Consider the following 22,621-nt stretch of genomic DNA (forward strand, 5'->3'; position numbering starts at 1 on the left):
TTATAAATATTATTATTATATGACATCTAACATTTCAAATCAATGAATACATTCCCTCTAAATCAATTTTACTTGTTAGATAAAATTACACTTAATTAATCTAATTTAAACTTAATTATTAAAATTAAAATGATTAGATAAAATTATAAATTTACAAAAAAAAAAAAATTATTTTCACAATTATCCCATATAAGTATTGTGGTTCTTGAAGTAATTTTCTTAAACTTTGGGTTAGTTAACTTAGTTTCAAACATTTTTCTTAAACTGTTAGTTTCACAACATGAAACAATTATCAAAAATAATTAAAATCAAAATCTCTACAATGTTGTCATCAGATACATGCAAACCAGAGGTGATCTGTTGCCCGTGCGACGCCAGCATGCAGGGGGGCTCATGGCCCCTCTGATTTTGTTTGCGTCAGAGAAACGTTATGTTGATTGATATCTAGTTTATACAGTATGGTCTGATAGAGACCTGTTATTATGCTGCATCAGCATCATCGTCATCTACCTGTGTTGGCTTCTGATTCATCATGAACCTCCAGCTGTCCCCCTCCTCTATTTCCCATTGTTTCTTCAGTTCATAGATGGCTTTTGATGCCGCTGCAGCAATCGTCGGGTTGCTGTCTTCTGCCAGCCTCTGCACGCAGATCCACAGACAAAACGAGGCATTGGCAGCCGGGAGCCAAAGAGAAGAAGGGAACTCAACAGATATCAAGGCTCAAAGGCCATTTGTTCGAGAAATCAAACCTGCAATGCTCCCATGCCTGCATTTCCAAGAGTCCACATGGATGGTGCTGTTGCTAATGCGTTAGCTAATGCTTTTCTGCACCCAGAAAACCATGAATCAAAATCCACAAATAATGAACCAAAAAAAAAAATGGTTGCTCGCATAAAATATGGGTAAGATTTTGAAGGGTGTTTTTGGCGCATCACGCTCCCTGTTTTGTGAGGACTGGGGGGATGTTGTGCTTGTACAGAGCCTTCCCTTTGCTTTTCTGCGAAGAGGCTAGCTAGTTTACACAACTCGAATCTATGACCGTCTGGCCACAATAGAGCAACCTCGCTGTGCTACCAAATAAGGGAAAAATTAAGGACGAAAAATTCAAATTTCACCAAGGCAGTTGGAACTACTACCTCCATTTGATACTCATGCCTAAAACACTGACAACTCGCGAGCATGGTTTCATTGCGGGTTTCATTTCTACATAAATGAAAATGACAATGAGAAAATGAGTGGAAAAGTTCATCCAAGGGAGACAATGGAAATGGACAACCAGGACCAGATATGTAGTTCCAAATCCCATCTCTAGTGATATGTAGAACCATTGCCCTTGATACTGTAATAGTGGACCGGTAAGTACCCCTTCTCAATCTTCTGCACAGTTAAAAAATGGTACCATCAGACACTTCTGCCGGAAAGAACCTGAAAGAAGAGCACGAGAAAGAACCTGAATGGCAGTAATGCGATCTGCAGATACTTCTCCCGGAAAGAAGTCAAGAGTTCTGCCATTCTTTTCGATCGTTATACACCCTTCCATGCCATCACCTAATTGAGGGCATCTTTTCCTGGACACATAACAGGGTTCCACAGAAACGCACCAAAAAAAAAAAAAAAAATGTCAGCATTTAAAGTACCAAGGCCTAAGACATTTTTAACTTTCTGTTTATCCTTTCTTACATGGAAATATAAACCTCCACCAGATTAACTTACAGCTTGTACATCTTGCTCAACATCATGTCATGGATGTTTTTGACAAACTGTTGAACAGTAGAACAACAAAATAAACTCCTAAGGACATGACAGCCAAAGAGTAGATAAAATATTTACAACAGGTATAAGTAACAGGTAGAATGGTAGATTTTTATTTTATGAAATTCCACTGATTTCATGCAAAGTAAAACAATACAGAATTAGTCACACCTCTAAAGCCATTAAAGCATCTTCCATTGCACGTTGCTTGGCAAAGAAATCAGCACGCCGCAAGTCAGCCTGAGAGGGAGAAAAAAGAATCGGTTTTTGTTAATGTACATATCTTATTGAATGTTAAAATATATTTCTTCATAATTGTGACTACATGCAAATCATGTGTCAAATAGAGCATCAAAGAAAGATTTGGAGAAATTAAAAAGAGAGCACCTCCAAAGCTCCATCACTCCAATGCTTGTCAGCAGCACTCTTCAATCTAGATTGAGCTTTGTCTCTTAAAATCTAATAAGAATACAAGATCATAAGAAATTTAGCAACAAAGAAACTATGTGGCATATGACTATAACTGAAGCAGAGAAATGGATGTCTTAAGGTACATACAGTAGCAATATGATGAAGTCTTTCAGCTTTTTTCTTCACGTCATGGTCAATTTTCTGGGTATCCTTTCTCGCTCGAGCTACCAAGCAAAATGTCACAAAAAAGAACACTTGGTTGAGGTCATGACGCCAAGAGTAACATATTAAAAGACTTGTGATACCAATTCAATGACCTTAATCATTTTCTCTAAATTTAGGAAGTTGATGGGAGTCATGGGACTTGCAGAAGTACTGATCTAGCACAGAAGGTAAAAGAAATTACCATCCAGCTTAAGAAACCCTGAACCAATAATAGCAACATCTTGGCGAGCACGAGCATCCAACCTCATTATCCCGCTGAAAACAATTAGCAAACAGTGCTATAAAATATTGCACGAAATTTTTGTAGATCTCCTATATAAAATTACATTAGGAAATTACTGAGTGCCAATGTTCTTGGAGGTGGAGAGGTACTTCACATGCTTCCATATGCTCCATTGGGCCAGTCAGACAAAGGAAATTGGCTTGGGTCTTTAAATGCCCATTCCTCATTGCAATATATATATATATATATATATATAATTTATAAAGAGCAATGAAGAGTGACAAGCTTATTCTAAGTAGGCAACTATGAGCTATCTTAAAATGGCTATGTATTATTGTAAGTGCAGATTGTGAAAATCAAGCAAACAAGTAAAATCAGAAAAATAAACATTACTGAGAAAGTAAGACAATATCATTCCGAGCCCCTTCATTGACAAAGCGGGCATCATTATAAACAAATTGGCAAGCCTCTGCTAATCCTTGGCTTGACTGCATAGTTCTCTCAGGCATGACAGGATGTTCAACAACCTCATGACAACCTTGTGCTCTGACACAGCAACAATTTTTTAGTAGAAGGTGAAAAGACCAAAGAGATGAAAATAAAAAAAATAAAATAAAAGGCTGTAGCTAATATTGTTGGAAGGTTCAGAAACACTACATTGGACAAAAATATGGAAGGATTTACATAATGCAATTTTAGATTTATCAAGAGAGCAATTCTAGCAAAGATAACACCGATTATGAAAAGACAAATAGAGATTGAGCCGGTCAAGGGTGGGCAAGCGTTCCCTAATAGCTAGCCAAAGCATAAACGTGTAGGAGGGAAAGCTAGATCCATGCCAAACAAGATGAAAGTAGGGGGCTTTATTACTCTGAGCCTCTAAGGTCCACAATGCAGATCGCACTAAAAAAGCACCATCAGATGCTGGGAGCCATCGGGGGCGATCTGGGGAAGAGATCTAGGGCAGGCCCGGCATAGAAAAGAGAATTAGTTGAAGAACATGAGAGGGCCAGACTTAGGCCAGCACTAGGCACCTCACACAATAATATCAAAGACCCTAGCAGTGGAGGGGAGATAGAACTGAAAAAGAAGTTAGCGAGAAAAGAAATCAACAAGCACCCCAGGGGATGCTAGTGATCACGCCACAGAAATATCCTACAACCATCGCCTATATACCACCCAAAGAATTGACGAACCTTACCCCTAAGTTGGAGAAGTTTATGCCAATACCAAGGGCAGGAATAAGGGGTTGAAAGGAACCAAAAACATGATTCTCTGATGTGATAAGAGTGAATTCAGAGGAATTCAGAAGAAGCCTGCATGAGACGCCAAATGAGTTAAGCAACTGTTAGTGTTGTGTGCCCTAATACTAGATTTGGATGACATCTAGCGGGGTTGTTTTAATGCATTAATTGTGTTTTTGTATAAATTTATAAAAGATAAGGTTTTTTTTCATTCATATTTTCTCTAATTAATTATATGAACGAGTCCTAGATCTTCGGTGTAAGAATCTTATTTTCAATGTGTTGAGACTGTGTGACAAGATTCTCTGATAACAGAATATCTTAAATTATTCCTAGTCTTCAAATTTTTTGGATGAGGACTCCGATTAAATGAGTATGGACTAACACCGGGGTTACTACCTCGTTCGGTATGGGGATACCGATAGAAGAATGGTGTGTCACGCACCATATGATATAAGATGTCACTAGTAAACCTGTGGGTGTTTGTTGGGAAACGATTTGCCGAATGTAACACTGATGACTGACCACATGTCAGTGGATAATGGTCATGTCATCAGGTTGCGATGATGTGTTAATCCTTAAACTTGAACTAGCACGGTTGTTTTATGTATTGGTGTGCGGGATTTGCTAATGAGCCGAACCATCCAATTGAGAAGTGAGAACGTTCATTTATGTGGTTCCGTATTGCTAGTATATGGAGACAGGTTGGGAATAGAATCTGCCACTCTCGTTGATATTTGATGGTGTGAATGTCCTTTGTGATCTACTTTTGATCTAACGAGACAGTCCTTGGTTAGGGAAGATTGAAAGTCATGAAAGGTGTTTCTTAAGGTGTCATTTGGTCACATTAATAAGGTCTGACACATAGTTACTGTGTTTGTGAGTTTTTTACTCCATAACTCCTGCTCAATTAGGACGTTAGATGATGGAAGGATTATAGCATATGGCAATCGTTAACTGTAATAGGTTCACTTGAAGTAAGACTTCACTACCACCTATACTATCCTGAACTGCTGCTAGGCGCTATTTAGGAACTCTCAAAACATCATCGAGATTTTAAAAAGTTCTGATGATAGATCAAGAGGTTGACCGATACCAAAAAGGGTTTCGATGTTATCTGATTGCTAGCGGATAATGAACTTAGAAAGTCACACACCATATCGTGTTGCGTTTGGTATCGATATCGTGTGCATAAAATGTCTTTAAAATTGATTGGTCAAAAGTTGACCATATGTCCCATGTCAATAGTGCATAGTGCATAGTACACAATGCGTGGTGCATAGTGTGCAATCAATTATTCATTGCACAATAAGAGGCGGCGACTAAAATTGCACGATGCATAGTGAAATTGCATAGTAACCTATTGAATTATTGAAACAATAATTGAGGGGGGAGGGGCTGTGCGGATTTCAAAAGAAATCCAATTGCGGGAGGAGAAGAAGAAAAAAGGGTGGGGGAGATTTATTTTATAAATAAAAGGGTAGAGCCCTCTGCCCATTCTTTGCTCTCTCTCGTTTTTCTTTCACTTCTTATTTCTTCTTTTTCTGAAATATCAACAAAAATTATATGTGTAATTATTACGCATATAATTTTGAAACACAGACACTGGTGATACGTAAATCCTCTGTGTTTAGTACGGAAAGAGGTGACCAGAACGATATCTAATTGCATACTAGGTGTGGACCTACTAGGAGTATCACATCTTGAGGTTGACTCTGTCTCAATACAAAAATCGGTTCTGTATTTCATCTCTTCATCATGCAGCAAATATGCATTTATTTATGCATTTAATTGTTATAAATGCGTGTTGCTTAAATACTCAAACTATGTATGACGTATATATTATATTTCGTTGCATGTATCTGATACACAATAAAAATTTTATTTTTACCTATACGTACTACCGTACTACTGATTCCCTTGAGCAACAAGGGTTTGATTCCAAAAGAACAAGGGACGAAGACCCAAACCACCTTGATCTTTAGGACAACAGATGTCAGACCAAACCACTTTGGTCTTACGAGAGGATAAGTCTGAGCCACTCCAAAGGAAAGCACAAACCATCTGTTCAAGTTCTTTGAGGACCTTTTTTGGAAGAATAAAGATTCGAGACCCAATAGATGTGGATAATGGAAAGCACTAATTCAAATTGAACAAGTTGAAGTCTACTCGCTCGCAAAGGATAAAAAACAACCATGCCAAGAAACCACCCTAGAACGCACCCGATCAAGGATCATATGACATTCATTATACGAGAACCTTGTAGAGATCAGAGGGATGCCTAAATAGCGAATAGACAAGGAGCCTGGACGAAAGTTGGATTCTATCACCAGCTCCGCATGCAGATCGGGGGAGGAATAACAAAAAAATAATAATAATAATCACTTTTTGAAGGGTTAGCATGCAAACCAAAGAATTCAACAAAGCAATCTAAGCAATGTTTCAAAACTTTAACAAACTCCCTATCCCCATGAGAGAAGAGTAATAGGTCGTTGACAAACATGAGCATGGCTAAGAGGGTGTGAAAATGGGAGAGAAGCACTTGGGACACCTCGTCCTTTAATGAAGTATGAGAACTATAATTATGAGTAAGACTATGAATATGATAATAGTTTCTATGAGATAACATTTGCTGGAAGAATAACTAAAAGCAACGGTCGCCCTCCCCAAGTATTGGCTTGGTGCCCAAACACTTGACAGTGCTTATAGAGTATGTATCTGTTTTACTCCCCAATGATCATCTCATGTTCTCTTGTGCCATTTTGCCTTGGGATGGCTGTTGCTGTTATCCCACCTTTATATGGTTTTCCTGGTGTTCTTTTCACTTTGCCTTGCATGGTTTGAGGTCGTTTTAGTTTTTGTTTTATTTCATTTCTTGTGTGAGGGTTGTTTTGTTTCTTGTTTCTTAACGGGGTATTCCCTAGCTTGTTTTTGTAGATACTTATGTGCTTTTTCTAATTAATACATGTTATTTATACACACACACACAAAAAAAAAAAAAAAACACGGCGTTGATCAAAGAACTATAGAAAAACAAAATTCAAAGATGAACCTTATATTTTGGAAAGTCAATGGTGAGATAAACCTGATCTGCCATAAGAAACAATTGCACCTTCTATTACCATGAGAGACAAGCATCTATGAAATCAAAAAATCCAACCAATCTCAAGATTATATACCAGTGAAAAACAACTTACATCACCAAGAATCTCAGTTTCAAAAATAAATTGTTCCAACCAAAATAACTTAAACAGCATGCATGGCAAATGCCAATCAATGTATGTTGTCGTACCAAAACTATTACATGTTGCCAACTTATCATCACAACAAACTTTTGATAAAGAAGGGTTGCATTGGGTTGTGCACAACCAACGTAAAAGTTTCAGATATTATATCATGAATTTTAGATGAGATTGTGTAGCAATGTAGGTATAGGAAAACCAAAGATATCTTAAGTGGAAAACTTTTAAACATAATAGAATTGTCTTACAAATACCACAATATGGCTATGGATAGAGATGGTCAAAAAATTAGAATTCATGCAGTCAACCTCACATTGGAGATTAAAGATTGTGTTTGTTTTTCATACCACTTTGGCTATTGGTGTGGTCTTGTCAATTTGAAATACAATGCTTGTTAACCCTTGAAAGCCCATGCTAATTAAATCTTCAGGTTGTTTTGGTTTGTAAGAATATGAACACAAATAAAAAAATGCAGCTATGTGTTGCTTCGCATGGTCACTGAGAAGAGGATTCCTATAGCTAACATTCTCTCCAAGGGCTGAACAAAGTCTGAGCTTTGGAAAGTTGGATAAACTTGACTTGAAAAAAAGGTATCCACGTCAATTTAAACACTTTTCAGCCTTCAATTGGGTCATTTTGGATTTGGATCATTTATAAATTAAATGTGTTGTGTTATAGTAAAAGTACTTTTCATTCAACAGCAATGATTTCTGTCCTTTTTCATTTCTTTTCTGAATTTTTTAAATTAACTTATCTTCCGAGAGTTCCCGTCTTGGTAGAGATAAGAGTGAAATTCCAATTTCATGGAATTCCAATTCTCACCCCTAATCCTTAAAAATTTTAATTTCTTGATTTTAAGAAAAATTTTTACTTTTTAAATTAAGATGGAATTCAAATTTTATAGAATTGAAAAACTGTTTGATAGAATTTCTTAAAATTTAGATGAAATTCGAATTTCACCCTCATTTTTCACCCATATCAAACATACCTAGAAGAAATAACTGAATCGAAATAATTAGAGATATAAAATTATTGTTGGTAATCCCGTCTCTCAATTTAATTAAGACACAAAATTCAGTTCTTATTCTCAAGACATATAGAGTTTAAGAGAAAATTTTATTATTTTAATAAAATTACAAACATACTTAATCTTGATGATAAGTTGATGGAAGTTACCAGCTAAATAGAAAATGATTATACGATATTTCATTTTCTTTCTCGTGACCTTTCACTTTCATTAATACCCTCCTCTGGCTTCTTTTATATATATATATATATATACATATATATAGATTGATTTATCTTTTTAATTTCTTCAAATTTATTATCAAAACTAATTAATAATGAACAACTGAAAGTAAACAAACAAACAGTGGGGGCAATTATTGCATGGGTGAGGCTACAGTTATCTTAATTACAAGTACTAACTAGTAACTCGTACATATGATCTGGAAATCGGGGCTCCATCACGACGGCGATCGGAATCTTCCTGTGAGTCGTCAGCCCATACTCTTCCTCCATGTCCACTTCTTCCGGTTTGACGCCACCGGGCAATCTACAGTCGAATCCATGCAACAAGTTAGCCAACGTCGACTTGATCATCTTCATTCCCAGCCTGTACGCCGGACACATCCTCTGGCCTGAACCGAAAGGCAACAGCTCAAAATGATGTCCCTTCACGTCTATCTGATTCTTCTCCCCCAAGAACCTCTCCGGCCGAAACAGCAGAGGTTCGTCCCAGCATCTGGGATCTCTCCCGATACTCCACACGTTGACGAACAGAGTCGTCCCCTTGGCAATGTCGTACCCGGCGACGCTGCAATCTTCGATGGACAAATGGGGCGCCAACAGCGTAGCCACCGGATGAAGCCTCATGGTTTCCTTGACGATTGCGTTGAGGTAAGGAAGCTGTGGGATGTCTTCCTCTTCCACCCATCTGCCTCTGCCGACAACTCTGTCGAGCTCTTCGACTGCTTTCTCCCGGATGAATGGATGCTTCATGAGTTCAGATATTGCCCATTCCACGGTCACCGCCGAGGTATCTGTGCCGCCAGCGATCGGGTCCTGCCACCCATTGAGACAATAATTAATTAGCTAATTATAAATTTGAACAAATACAAAATAATATAAACAAATTACAAATTAACCATATAAAAAGCAAAGAAAGTTTACTCTCAAGGTAAATAGATTAGATACCATTAATATGAGTCCGATCAGCTGATAAAATGGGGAATTGCTCTTGGTTTAGTTAAAAAAAAATGGACCCATTTTTCCGACGAATCGTGATTAAACCGGTGAGTTATTGAATTTAGGATTTAGGGTGTGAGTTATGAGGCGACGAAACAGTTTTTTTAAATACTTAAAACTTGAAAAAGATATATGTAATAATGTAAAATAAATCCAAAACATATACCTGTATCAAACCCTTGATGCAGTCAGTAGTGAGCTTAATTTCAAGAGCAGGATCATCGGCAAGATCCAGCAGCACATCCACCAAGTCCTTGGGCATAGAATCCTTGTCGCCCGCGGCGGCTCTCCTCGTCGCCTTCTCCTTGTGATCGTCGATCACATGGTCGTGAAACCTGTCCAGCTTCCTGTACAACGCCTTCATCCGCTTCACGTAGCCCTGCAAGTCCAGGAAGCTGAGCCACGGTATCCAGTCGCCGATGTTGAACACGCCGCCGAGCACAAACCACTCGTCCACCATCCCCTGCAGCTCTGCCAGCTTCACCCCTCGGTGACCGCCTTCGTCCGTCGATGATTCGCTGAAGTACTTGTCGCCCAGCGTCATTCTGCTCGTGCTGGTCAGCGTGAAACGAGTCAAATGTTCCCTCATTACCACCGTCGTTCCCGACAGCCCGCGAAGCCGGGAAACCAGAGCCCGCTGTTCCTCCACGCGAATGTACTGGTACGAGTCCAGTCGCTTCGGGCTGAACAGCTCGTTGAGGTAGATCCTGCGAGCCTGCCGCCAGTGAGGACCGTACGGAGCCCATGTCAGGTCAGAGAAGTTGTAGGCGGTGTACTTTCCGGCGGCGTGGGCCGGGCGAGAGGCAAAGGCTCGGCCGTGTGTTTTGAGGAATTCCTCGGCCATTTCGGGGGAGGACGCCACCACGACGGGGCAGGAGCCGAACTTGAGCTGCATGATTGGGCCGTACTTTTCCGATAACAAGTTGAAGGATTGGTGCGGGATGGAACCCACTAAGTTTAGGTTTCCGATGATCGGCCATGGCTTTGGACCTGGTGGCTGCTTCGGCTTGTGGCGGGGGACTGGGATGACTTGCCGGAGAAGGGTGACAGCAACTATGGCTGCTAAGGCTAAAACTGACCATGATGCAAGCTCCATCTGCACGGCTAGTCACACTGATGTTGGGTGGTCAAATGCTTCTCAAAGTAGATAACTATTTATAGAAAAAAGAGATATTTTAAAAACAGAATTGTAAACGTCGGCAATTTCAGAGATGGGCCGGAGGCCCATCGAGTGGTGGGGCCCACACCCATTGGTACCCCGCGTCAGATGACGTGCAACAGATCATCTCTAATTTTAAAAAATAAATGCTATTGCTTTTCAAAATGTAAAACATTAAAATATATTTCCTCATTTTCAAAAAATTAAACTCACCAAGCTTAAATATAAATTTTTATAAGATAAAATTAAATCAGTAGTCTTAACTTCACTTTTTTATTACAATTCATTACCAACCAATAAAAACTAAATTACCAAGAAATAAAAACTCATCCAATGAGAAAATCAGGTAAAATGAAGTCGCTAATAATATCTTATATCCTACCGCTGCAGCATATAAGAAAATGAACTAGTTATTATATTTTAATTTTATCATTACATTCACTAACCTTTGATTTTTTATTACAATTCAATTTCTCTTATAATTTTTAGTTAATTTTTCTTATCGTTAATTTTTCTTAATGAAAACTAATATTTGATGCATTAATATCAACCTTGTGATCACCTGATTGTGGATTTTTTTTATTAATTTTAACATTAAGTGATTGTGGGTTTTTTTATTAATTCGATTCCTTTGGTGATTTTTTTTTTTTTTATTTAGGTCAGTTGTGGACTGCAAAAATTATAGTATAATAATTAATGTTTGTAAGAAATACAAAGTTGAGGAACTAATACCATTGTTGTGTCATAGGTAAAATCTCATTAAAGGGTCAAGTAAGTCCAAAAGCTCAAAATGTCTTTTTGGACTAAAAGACATAATTTTCCATATGTGGGGGTCCCACACAAAGCGTGCAGACACGATAAGTTCGACATTTAAAAATCCTATTAAATACTCCAAGAAAATGATAGATAATTATCCATAGCGAAATCTAATTCTAAAATGATTATGAAATATTTGGATAAGCATTATTCTTAGGAAATTCTATCCCTAAAAATGATAAGATAAACACCATCTATCAAGATAAGCGTTATCTGCAATTCTGTTACATTTTAAATCATTTCGTATTTCTCTATAAATAGGCAAGTATGCATTCCTGGAAAGGAGAGGACGTCTTTGATACTATTTTAATACAGTTTCTTTCATTATATTCAATATCTAATTGAAGCGTAAAAGTGTTTGCGCGGGGATCTCCCCGCGCCCTTTGACTGTTTTCTTATTTTTGTAGACTCAAGCGGGTTGAAGACGACGTTTCCATTCTACAAATGTATTGTTGTATCATGTCACAACAACCATAGATGGATTGATTTCTTTGATAGTTTGGTAAAATAATTTAATCATAACTATAAAATTATCATTAAACAAAATCACATGCAATGAATGCTAATCCAAACAAGAGTTTGTCTCCATTTTGGCTTGGTATTTGCTTGCGTCCTCCACCAAATGTTTTATTTAGAAATATAAAACCTTCAAGACTGTTCAGCCTTGGATTTGTTGCTTTGCTCTTTCACTGTGGATGTATTTTCAACCACATCTCTAATGGTAGGGATGGCTAGTGATGGTCAAACTTTGGGAAATATCTGGTATTTATGGGTATTCTCTCGAATGAAAATAATGTGATGTTATATATGTAAAATATGAAGAATGTATTTTATATACATAGAGAGAGAGTATATTATATAGAGATTTTTTGTGTGTATAATATATTTTTCGTCGTATACATTACACTTTTGTTTTGCATAGGATGTTGACTCTCAAAGTAACATAATTTTTTTGTAAATTTTAGATTAGGTGGCTACTGTTATCAATTAAATATAATAATAAATTTATTATTATCAAGCCAATTAAAATTATAAGAGAAAAGAACAATTACAGAGACATAGGATAGCTTTACGCAAATACTCTGATACTGAAGTCAGATTATCGAGAATGTTTGAAAAAGTTAGAGTTTTTGAATCAATATTAGTGGTATATTTGTTTTTTTGGTAAGGAGAGTTCATTTATTTATACAAAAACGTGGAAATTTGTAACAAATATCCCTAATATTCTGAGATTAAGTAGAATTAGGGCTTTACTAGATCATGTCGATCTTTTACGAAATCCTCAAAGGAATTTTTCAAATATTAGAATTATCATATTCGTGTTTCCTTTGGGACTTTTCTCTGAAGTTAGAGTTTTCTTGGAACCTCTTATGATCTTTGAAGTCTATCCCAAGACCTCTTATAGTCTCCAAGAGACTAGAGTCTTCCTAAAATCTCTTATGATCTCTTAGAGATTGAATCTAATCAGAATCTCTTACAATCTCTAAGAAACTAGAGTCTACCCAAGATCTCTTACCTCTTATGATCTTCAGGAGACTATAGTTTGCTTTTTATCCTTTGATGAGACTTTGCACATGACACATCAGTTACATACTTTAAATTATGTTTATACATTTATTTCTTGTTGAGTAAAAGTAAATTTAGAAGAAAAAAAAAAAAAAACCTCAATCCCGTACCCTAATGTGAATTTGACGTCCACAAGACTAATATATATATAATAACAAATCGACACTTCAATTATAGCCAGTATCGTTTATCAAACCAAGATAACACCTTTTACTAATTAAGCTTTAATGATAGTGCCATAATTAGGCACTTCATCACTAAGCTAATAAGAGAAAGAATATAAGACTTTGAGCTTAGCAAACATTATTTTATTTCCTTAGGCTATCGCGTCTTTAATATATTTCCTTTTTCTGACGTTTTTTCTAAGGAGAATATTCTAGAGGAGTTGGACAAAATGTCAAAAGACTTCTAGAAAAGGAAAGTGACTAGAATATAAAAGCCTTAAAGCTTAGGTGGGGACGAATTTTGAAATGAATTTACTAAATTTTGTCAATATATATAAAAAAGGTCTTCTTTTCTCTAATGCTTTTTAGAAATTCCAACAAAATGGGTGACCACAAGAAAATAAATAAAATCCATTCTTAGACATGATTTGATGTATGTGGAAAAGTAAGAGCTATTCTAAATAAATTTTTAAAAAAAATATCACAAGAAATATGAAGTCAAAAAGAAAAAGAAGAAGAATAATCATTTTATATTTGATATCGATCTTGTGGGCTCAAAATATCTTTAGAAATGATTGATCAAAACTTAATTAATGTAATTAAACTCATAAAAGCAAGGGTCTTAATTTTCACCCGCCTGTCTTTTTCCTCCTCTACTTTCTAATGTAATTTCATTGTTGTCAGGGGTTATTTTTTTGGGAAAGTCACATGTATAATTTTAAAATTTAAGTATATTATTCACGAAATTTATGTGTTTAGCATGAAAAGAAATAATCAAATGGTATCACTTAACATATTAGGTGTGAACCGATTAAAACCATCACATCTTGAGATAGATTATGTCTCAATATACAAATCGATTATATATTTCATTTGTCTCAATATACAAATTATTTATATATTTCATCTATTCATTGGACAACAAGTATAAATTTATTTATATTTAATTATTAAATATACATATTACTTAAATATTCAAGTTAGTGTGTGGTGTGTATGTTATATTTTACTACATATATTTGATATACGATAAAAAAAAATTATTTTTTCTCATACAGCTATATATATGATTCTTTTCACTTTTAAAGTTAATTTTAAAATTAATATTATAAATTAATTAAAAAATTAGAAGATTGGAATGGGAAGAGCAGCGAAGCACATAGAAGAAAAATAAAATATAATAAATTGGAAGCCGCAGTTGGAGGCAGTGGTGGAGAATTGCAATGGGAGAGACTTCAAATTGAAGGAGAAGTACGGGGGTGGGAAAGGAAAGTCGCCGCCATCGGCGGCGGCGGGGGAGAGACGTAAGTCGCACGGCTCGGTGGACGGTGATGCACGCAGAAGCAGGGCGGAGCCAGAAAATATTTTCAATGAGGGCAAAATTTATTAAAAAATAATAATAATAAATAATATAAATATATTAAAAATTAATATAATTTATTTAATTTCTCCCTATTAACATATGACAAAGATTTTTGTTTTAAAATTTTTTTCATAACTATTTCAAACTTAATATAACAAATGATAATTAGAGAATGCATAAATTCATAAATTATGTGATTGATCCAACAATTAAAATATTAAATTATATATGCTTGTGCAATTAATTCAACAATTAAAATATCAAATTATGTGTAATTGATCCAACAATCAAATATCAAATTATGTATGTCTGTGCAATTGTTCCAATAATCAAAATATTATGCCTATGTAATTAATAAACTTATTTATCAATATTTAACATCAACTTAACAAACTTATTTTTGAGAAATCTAACATCAATTAATCCAACATCAGCTAACAAAATTCAAGATCACTTAATTAATTTTAAAATTGAAAAAAAAAATTATAACAAAAATTAGTGAAGTAGAAGCTTACTGCTGTGCTGCTCACTGATTTACATGAAGTAGGGTCAAGAGGGAGAGCCGGAGTCGAAGCCGAGCGGAGAGGCAGTCAGGCAGGCGGCAACGAGTGACGGAGGGCTGAAACCCCGAGGAGGAGAGAGCCAGCGACGCTATGAGCGACGGAGCGAGGCTATGAGAGAGCTCAGAGAGGCGCTATGAGAGAGCTCAGAGAGGCAGCAGTAAGCGAGAGCGAGACTGTGAGAGACCGCGGTCAGAGGGAGAGCTGGCAACTGGCGAGGGCGAGCAAAGAGACGACCGAGGCGGTCGAGCAAGGCCGAAGGGGCGCCGGTGAGCGACGGAGCCACCGAGCTAGATAGAGGCAAGAGCAAAAGACAGGGTGCAAGCGGGTGGGCGGCGACTGAGTGCGGGAGCTTGAGTGAAAGAGAAAATAAAGGTAAGACATGGGAGGGTTTACAGATTTAGGGCAGGCCTCAGTGCGGGCCAAGGCCCAGTGAGGGCCATGGCTTGCACTGGGCCTATGTTGGCTCCGTCCCTGCGCAGAAGTCGTGCGCAAGCATCTGCAAAGCGCAAGACAGATGCAGCAAGCGAGGTAGCAACGGACGGAAGCAAGTCCAAGCGACGATCAGATGTGTTCCAGATTTGAATAAAGGAGACTTATGGGTGTTTTTTTTGTGTTTTTGGTTTTTAGTTTTTAATTTTTAATTTATTTTTAATTTTATATTTTATGTATCTATTTTGAGATTACTGAAAATATATCCTTTTTATCTATAACGTTTTTAATGTTTTGAAAATTTTGAACATATTGGTAATGAAAACAACTAAAATAATTTTTTATTATTTTGAGTTTTTTTTGTAATTTTTTTATTTCAAAAAACATTTTTAAAATTATGAAAGTAAACATGTTTTTACTGTTTTGAAAAATTAAAAATTAGTCTTCAGGACATAACTCCACTGACAAAGGAAGAACTTCATGGGGTGATACTCTTTGGGTGCCCAGGTTCATGTTCGAACCCTGGCTAGGGGGAAGTTCAGCAGCTAAAGCAATCATGAAAGTTAAAAACTGCTTACCATCCTTACGTTTGCGGCCGGATTAGGGATCGAATTGACCGCTGACTCATTTGATTTACATCTCCTGCTGATATCGTGGAGCCGAACAGTGGAGTGCGCTTGTGATGATGCGTTAATGAAAAAAAATTAAAAAGAACATGAAAACAATAAAGAAAACATGGCCTTAATTTTTGTTTATTTTTTAAAATTATGTTAAATGAGTTATGAATTAATTTTATTTATTAGGATTTTTGATAAAACTAGGATCATTGCCAATTTATGTTTGTTTGAATTGATTTTCTTTATATGTTCAAAGAATTTCTTATTAATATTAAAGTTATTAAATATCTAATCAATATTTAATTAATTTATTATTATAAAATGAGACTTTAAGAAAATTTTCATAATTTGATTAAGGTAAGAAATTTTATAAGAAAATAATTAAAATGGGAGTAAAGACTTGATTTGTGTGAAATTAAATTAAATAGCCATTGATCAAAATAAATTGATTGATATTTATTATTATCATTATTAAAAAATAAAAAAATAAGTATTAATTAATATAATTGATATGACTCGAAAGAAAATATCAATTAATTTAGAATTGTTTAACCATTGGGTAAATAATTAAAATTAAATTATTAAACAAATAAATTAAATAAAATTTATTTAAGTCCTATCATCCATCCATACTTTTTAAGAAAAGCACAACTATTTTCATTAAAGCCCATCAACTTTGTGGTTTTGTATATTTACCCTAAAACAAAAAAATATTAAAGAAGCACTTTTATGTGCTTTTAGCATTAATAAGCACAATAGCACACTTGGTTACCAAAATGTCATTTTTTTCAACACTATTTTTACAACATAATAACTATGCGATTAATGTCAAATCAGTCTTCAAGTAATATACTCATTACAAATAATCTCTTTTAATAAGTAGGGTTACACTAATCATGAAAACAATTCAAATCTTTTTTGTAAATTTCTAATTTTATTCAATCATTTTAATTTTGACAATTAGATCCATCAACTCAATCAGATACAATTTTATTCAATATCTAAAATCGATTTAGAAAAAATGTATTTATATTGATTTGACCTGCCAAATGTCATATAATAATAATATTTGTAACATCTACATATATACATATAAAAAATATATATATAACCTATAAAAAAAATTATATATAACCAATTACAATTTTTTTACTAATATATATATATATGTATGAATCTTATAAATATTATTATTATATAAGACATGACATGTCAGTAAACACATATTTTCTAAATCAATTACACCTAATTGATCCAATTTGAACCTAATTATCAAAATTGAAATGATTGGATAAAATTGTAAATTCATAAAAAAAAAAAAAATTATCTACATAGTTATCCTTTATAAGTACTGGGGTTCTTGAAGTAATTTTCTTAAACTTTGGGTTAGTTCACTTAGTTTCAAACATTTTTCTTAAACTGTTAGTTTCACGTGTAACAAATAAAATCAAAATCTCTACAATGTTGTTAATCAGATGCGTGCAAACCAGAGATGATCTGTTGTCCACGCGACGTAAGCATGCACCCTCTTTGAGTTTGTCCGCGTACGTTATGTTAATTGATATCTAGTATCTACAGTATAGTCTGATAGAGATCTGTTACTATGCTGCATCAGCATCATCGTCATCTACCTGTGTCGGCTTCTGATTCATCATGAACCTCCAGCTGTCCCCCTCCTCTATTTCCCATTGTTTCTTCAGCTCATAGATGGCTTTTGATGCCGCTACAGCAATCGTCGGGTTGCTGTCTTCTGCCAGCCTCTGCACGCAGATCCACAGACAATACGAGGCATTGGCAGCCGGGAGCCAAAGAGAAGGAGCGAACTCAACAGATATCAAGGCTCAAAGGCCATTTGTTCGAGAAATCAAACCTGCAATGCTCCCATGCCTGCAGTGCCGGACTTGAGATTTTGGGACCCTGAGACAAAATATAAAAATAGGCCCCAAATCGCAACAACTAACTGCTAAAATTTGAAGGCTTGAACTTGAAAACTGAAGTAGATTTGAAACAAATCTGAAATTTGAAGGTTTGAAGCAGATGCAGATTTAGCCGGCGAGGGCGAGCGACGGAGGGTGAGAGAGAGGCAGTGCGATGAAGCCACAGAGCGAGAAAGAGGCAGTGATCAACGGAGAGAGAGCCACCACCACCGGCCCCAAGGGCGAGGCGAGTCGGTGAAGGCAACTGAGTAGCGAGAAGCGAGAGAGCGAAGGGCGACTGGCGACGGAGTAGCGAGATAAGAGAGAGGCAGCAAGCGACAGTTCGACGGAGCAGCGAAAGGGGAAAGCGAGGGCAAGCCACCGACGGCGAGGACGAACGCGAAGCCAGGAGTGACGGACGAAGCAAGAGAGGCAGCGAAAGCGAGAGAAGGAGAAGAGCAGGGTGAAGCTTTGCAGAGGGGGAGGGGAGGGCCTGGGCAGTGGGCAGTGGGCCCTTACAAGAGGGAGGTTTGGCCCCCTAAATAGTTAATAAATAGTTAATTTTTCATGAGCTCTGAGGGTTGTCTCATGGAAGGTCCAGCCCTGCATGCCTGCATTTCCAAGAGTCCACATGGATGGTGCTGTTGCTAATGCGTTGGCTAATGCTTTTCTGCACCCAGAAAACCATGATTAAAAATCCACAAATAATTAACCAAAAAAAAAGAAGAAAATGGTTGTCGCTTAAAATATGGGTAAGATTTTGAAGGGTGTTTTTGGTGTATTGGGCTCCCTGTTTTGTGAGGATCGGGGGGATGCTGTGCTTGTACAGAGCCCTCCTCCCTTTGCTTTTCTGCAAAGAGGCTACCTGGTTTACCCGACTCGAATCTATGACCATCTGGTCACAATAGAGCAACCTCGCTGTGGTACCAAATAAGGGAAAAATTAAGGACAAAAAATTCAAATTTCACCAAGGCAGCTGGAACTACTACCTCCATTCGATACTCATGCCTAAAACACTAACAACTCGCGAGCATAGTTTCATTGCGGGTTTCATTTCTACATAAATGAAAATGACAATGAGAAAATGAGTGGAAAAGTTCATCCAAGGGAGACAACGGAAATGGACAACCAGGACCAGATATGTAGATCCAAATCCCATCTCTAGTGATATGTAGAACCATTGCCCTTGATACTTTAATAGTGGACCGGTAAGTACCCCTTCTCAATCTTCTGTTTATGTATTTTGGGAGGGGTGAGGGGGAGTTAATGGCATAAACTTTAGGATGTTAAAATCTTTGCGCCGACTATCAGATGCACAATGACAAGAACCAGGAGAAAGTCTTGAATGGGTAGCATGCTATTTTAATATTTAATTCTGCTTCAAGACATGGATATATTTTTCCACTTAATGCTGCTTAATCAACTAGATATATCGGCAGAAAGCTTACCTAGTATTGACGTCAGGAGAACTCGAACACTCGGCCAATAAAGATACACTACTTTTTCCATTCATTGCATCAAGATCTATAAGTGTAGCAATCAACAACTCTAGCTGTTTTGGGATGGAGAAAGAAGAGGTAAATAGACCGAGATAGAGACCATATATAACATCCATAATTCACTTTCTACTTCCTCTTACGGAGAAAATGTAATGCTTAACTAACCCATACCTCCTCAGGATCAGTATAATCAATTCCGTCAGCTTCAGATAGTGCAGATGCCATGCTCCGGTAGGCCTCCTGCACAGTCAAAAAATGGTACCATCAGACACTTCTGCCGGAAAGAACCTGAAAGGAGAGCACCAGAAAGAACCTGAATGGCAGAAATGCGATCTGCAGATACTTCTCCCGGAAAGAAGTCAAGAGTTCTGCCATTCTTTTCGATCGTTATACACCCTTCAATTCCATGCCATCACCTAATTGAGGGCATCTTTTCCTGGACACATAACAGGGTTCCAAAGAAACCCACAAAAAAAAAAAAAAAAAAATCAGCATTTAAAGTACCAAGTCCTAAGACATTTTTAACTTTCTGTTTATCCTTTCTTAAATGGAAATATAAACCTCCACCAGATTAACTTACAGCTTGTACATCTTGCTCAACATCATGTCATGGATGTTTTTGACAAACTGTTGAACAGTAGAACAACAAAATAAACTCCGAAGGACATGACAACCAAAGAGTAGATAAAATATTTACAACAGGTATAAGTAACACGTAGAATGGTAGATTTTTATTTTATGAAATTAATCGGATCCACTGATTTCATGCAAAGTAAAACAATACAGAATTAGTCACACCTCCAAAGCCATTAAAGCATCTTCCATTGCACGTTGCTTGGCAAAGAAATCAGCACGCCGCAAGTCAGCCTGAGAGGGAGAAAAAAGAATCGGTTTTTTTTTAATGTACATATCTTATTGAATGTTAAAATATATTTCTTCATAATTGTTAATACATGAAAATCAACCGTGGTATATACAAACAACCATCAAACATTACCCAACATTTACAATCAACCATGGTATATACAAGGTCATACAATATCATGTGTCAAATCAAGCATCAAATAAAGATTTGCAGAAATTATAAAGAAAGCACCTCCAAAGCTCCATCACTCCAATGCTTATCAGCAGCACTCTTCAATCTAGATTGAGCTTTGTCTCTTAAAATCTAATAAGAATACAAGATCATAAGAAATTTAGCAACAAAGAAACTATGTGGCATATGACTATAACTGAAGCAGAGAAATGGATGTCTTTAAGGTACATACAGTAGCAATATGATGAAGTCTTTCAGCTTTTTTCTTCACGTCATGGTCAATTTTCTGGGTATCCTTTCTCGCTCGAGCTACCAAGCAAAATGTCACAAAAAAGAACACTTGGTTGAGGTCATGACGCCAAGAGTAACATATTAAAAGACTTGTGATACCAATTCAATGACCTTAATCATTTTCTCTAAATTTAGGAAGTTGATGGGAGTCATGGGACTTGCAGAAGTACTGATCTAGCACAGAAGGTAAAAGAAATTACCATCCAGCTTAAGAAACCCTGAACCAATAATAGCAACATCTTGGCGAGCACGAGCATCCAACCTCATTATCCCGCTGAAAACAATTAGCAAACAATAAGCATGCATTCCTAAGTTAGCAAACAGTGCTATAAAATATTGCACGAAATTTTTGTAGATCTCCTATATAAAATTACATTAGGAAATTACTGAGTGCCAAGGTTCTTGGAGGTGGAGAGTTACTTCACATGCTTCCATATGCTCCATTGGGCCAGTCAGAAAAAAGAAATTGGCTTGGGTCTATAAATGCCCATTCCTCATTGCAATATATATATATATATATATATATATAATTTATAAAGAGCAATGAAGAGTGACAAGCTTATTCTAAGTAGGCAACTATGAGCTATCAGAAAAGAAATCAACAAACACCCCACGGGATGCCAGTGATCATGCCATAGAAATATCCTACAACCATCGCCTATATACCACCCAAAGAATTGATGAACCTTACCCCTAAATTGGAGAAATTTACGCCAATATCAAGGGCAGGAATAAGGGTTGAAAGGAACCAAAAACATGATTCTCTAATGGGATAAGAGTGAATTCAGAAGAAGCCTGCATAAGACACCAAATGAGTTAAGCAACTGTTAATGTTGTGTGCCCTGATGTTAGATATGGATGACATCTAGCGGGGTTGTTTTAATGCATTAATTGTGTTTTTGTATAAATCTATAAAAGGTAAAGTTTTATTCATTCGTTTTTTTTCCAATCAATTATACGAACGAGTCCCTAAATTTTTAGTGTAAGAATTTTATTCTCAATATGTTGAGACTGTGTGAAAAGATTATCTGATAACAGAATAACAGAATATCTTAAACTATTCCTAGTTTTTAGATTTTTTGGATGGGTGATTCGATTAAACGAGCATGGACTAACACAGGGGTTATTACCTTGTTCGATATGGGGATACCGATGGGAGGATGGTGTGTCACGCACCATATGACATGAGATGTCACTAGTAAATCTGTGGGTGTTTGTTGGGGAACAATCAGCCGAATGTAACACCGATGACTGACCATATGTCATGGTGGAGAATGGTCATTTCATTAAGTTGTGATGGTGTGTTAATCCTTAAACTTGAACTAGCGTGGTTATTTTATGTATTGATGTGCGGGATTTGCTAATGAGCCGAACCATCCAATTGAGAAGTGGAAACGTTCATTTATGTGGTTCCGTATTGCTGGTATATGAAGACAGGTTGGGAATAGGATATGTCGCTCTCATCGATATTTGATGGGTTAAATGTCCTATGTGATCTACTATTGATCTGATGGGACAGTCCATGGTCAGGTTTAATATCCCGTATTTTTTGTAAATCCCATAATTTTGGAGATAAATAATAGTTATTGATTTCGGTATTTGAGGTCATTATGGAATATTTGAAGAAATGGATAATTAATTATTTTATTTAGAAATATTTTGAAAATTGAAGAGAATATCTCTTTTTCATTTTTTTATGTTGGCTTTAGAAATTGAAGGAATATATGAATGATGACCCTTGGAAATTGAAGGAATATGAATGATGACCATTTGGAAATTGAACTTTTAGAAATTGAAGGAATAAACATGATGATCCTTAAAAATTGAACCCTTAGAAATTGAAAAAATATGAATTATG

The 22,621-nt window shown here is 36.3% G+C and overlaps 2 protein-coding genes across 3 annotated transcripts in view; both read right to left on the reverse strand.

The window, feature by feature from the left end:
• Positions 1-473: 473 nt before the first annotated feature.
• LOC127800799 (senescence-associated protein AAF, chlorolplastic) overlaps positions 474-22,621 on the reverse strand; it is a 60,115-nt gene continuing 37,967 nt past the window's right edge. Inside the window, exons 12-13 of one of the 2 annotated variants that reach the window (XM_052335620.1) lie at positions 750-825; positions 474-639 (exon numbers count right to left, since the gene is read on the reverse strand). In XM_052335620.1, coding sequence (XP_052191580.1) covers positions 481-639; positions 750-825 — 235 coding nt within the window. In that variant the 3' untranslated portion in view covers positions 474-480. The remainder of the gene's footprint in view (positions 640-749; positions 826-22,621) is intronic. The other variant, XM_052335619.1, reaches the window with a different exon arrangement.
• Positions 8,435-10,464, reverse strand: LOC127800797 (trimethyltridecatetraene synthase-like). The gene is made up of 2 exons (XM_052335613.1): positions 9,511-10,464; positions 8,435-9,161 (listed from the first exon to the last, which is right to left on the reverse strand). The coding sequence occupies exons 1-2, from the start codon at positions 10,438-10,440 to the stop codon at positions 8,508-8,510; spliced, it is 1,584 nt and encodes a 527-aa protein (XP_052191573.1). The 5' UTR covers positions 10,441-10,464; the 3' UTR covers positions 8,435-8,507.

The sequence above is a fragment of the Diospyros lotus genome, chromosome 4, assembly GCF_014633365.1.
Source record: "Diospyros lotus cultivar Yz01 chromosome 4, ASM1463336v1, whole genome shotgun sequence".
NCBI classification, from domain to species: domain Eukaryota; kingdom Viridiplantae; phylum Streptophyta; class Magnoliopsida; order Ericales; family Ebenaceae; genus Diospyros; species Diospyros lotus.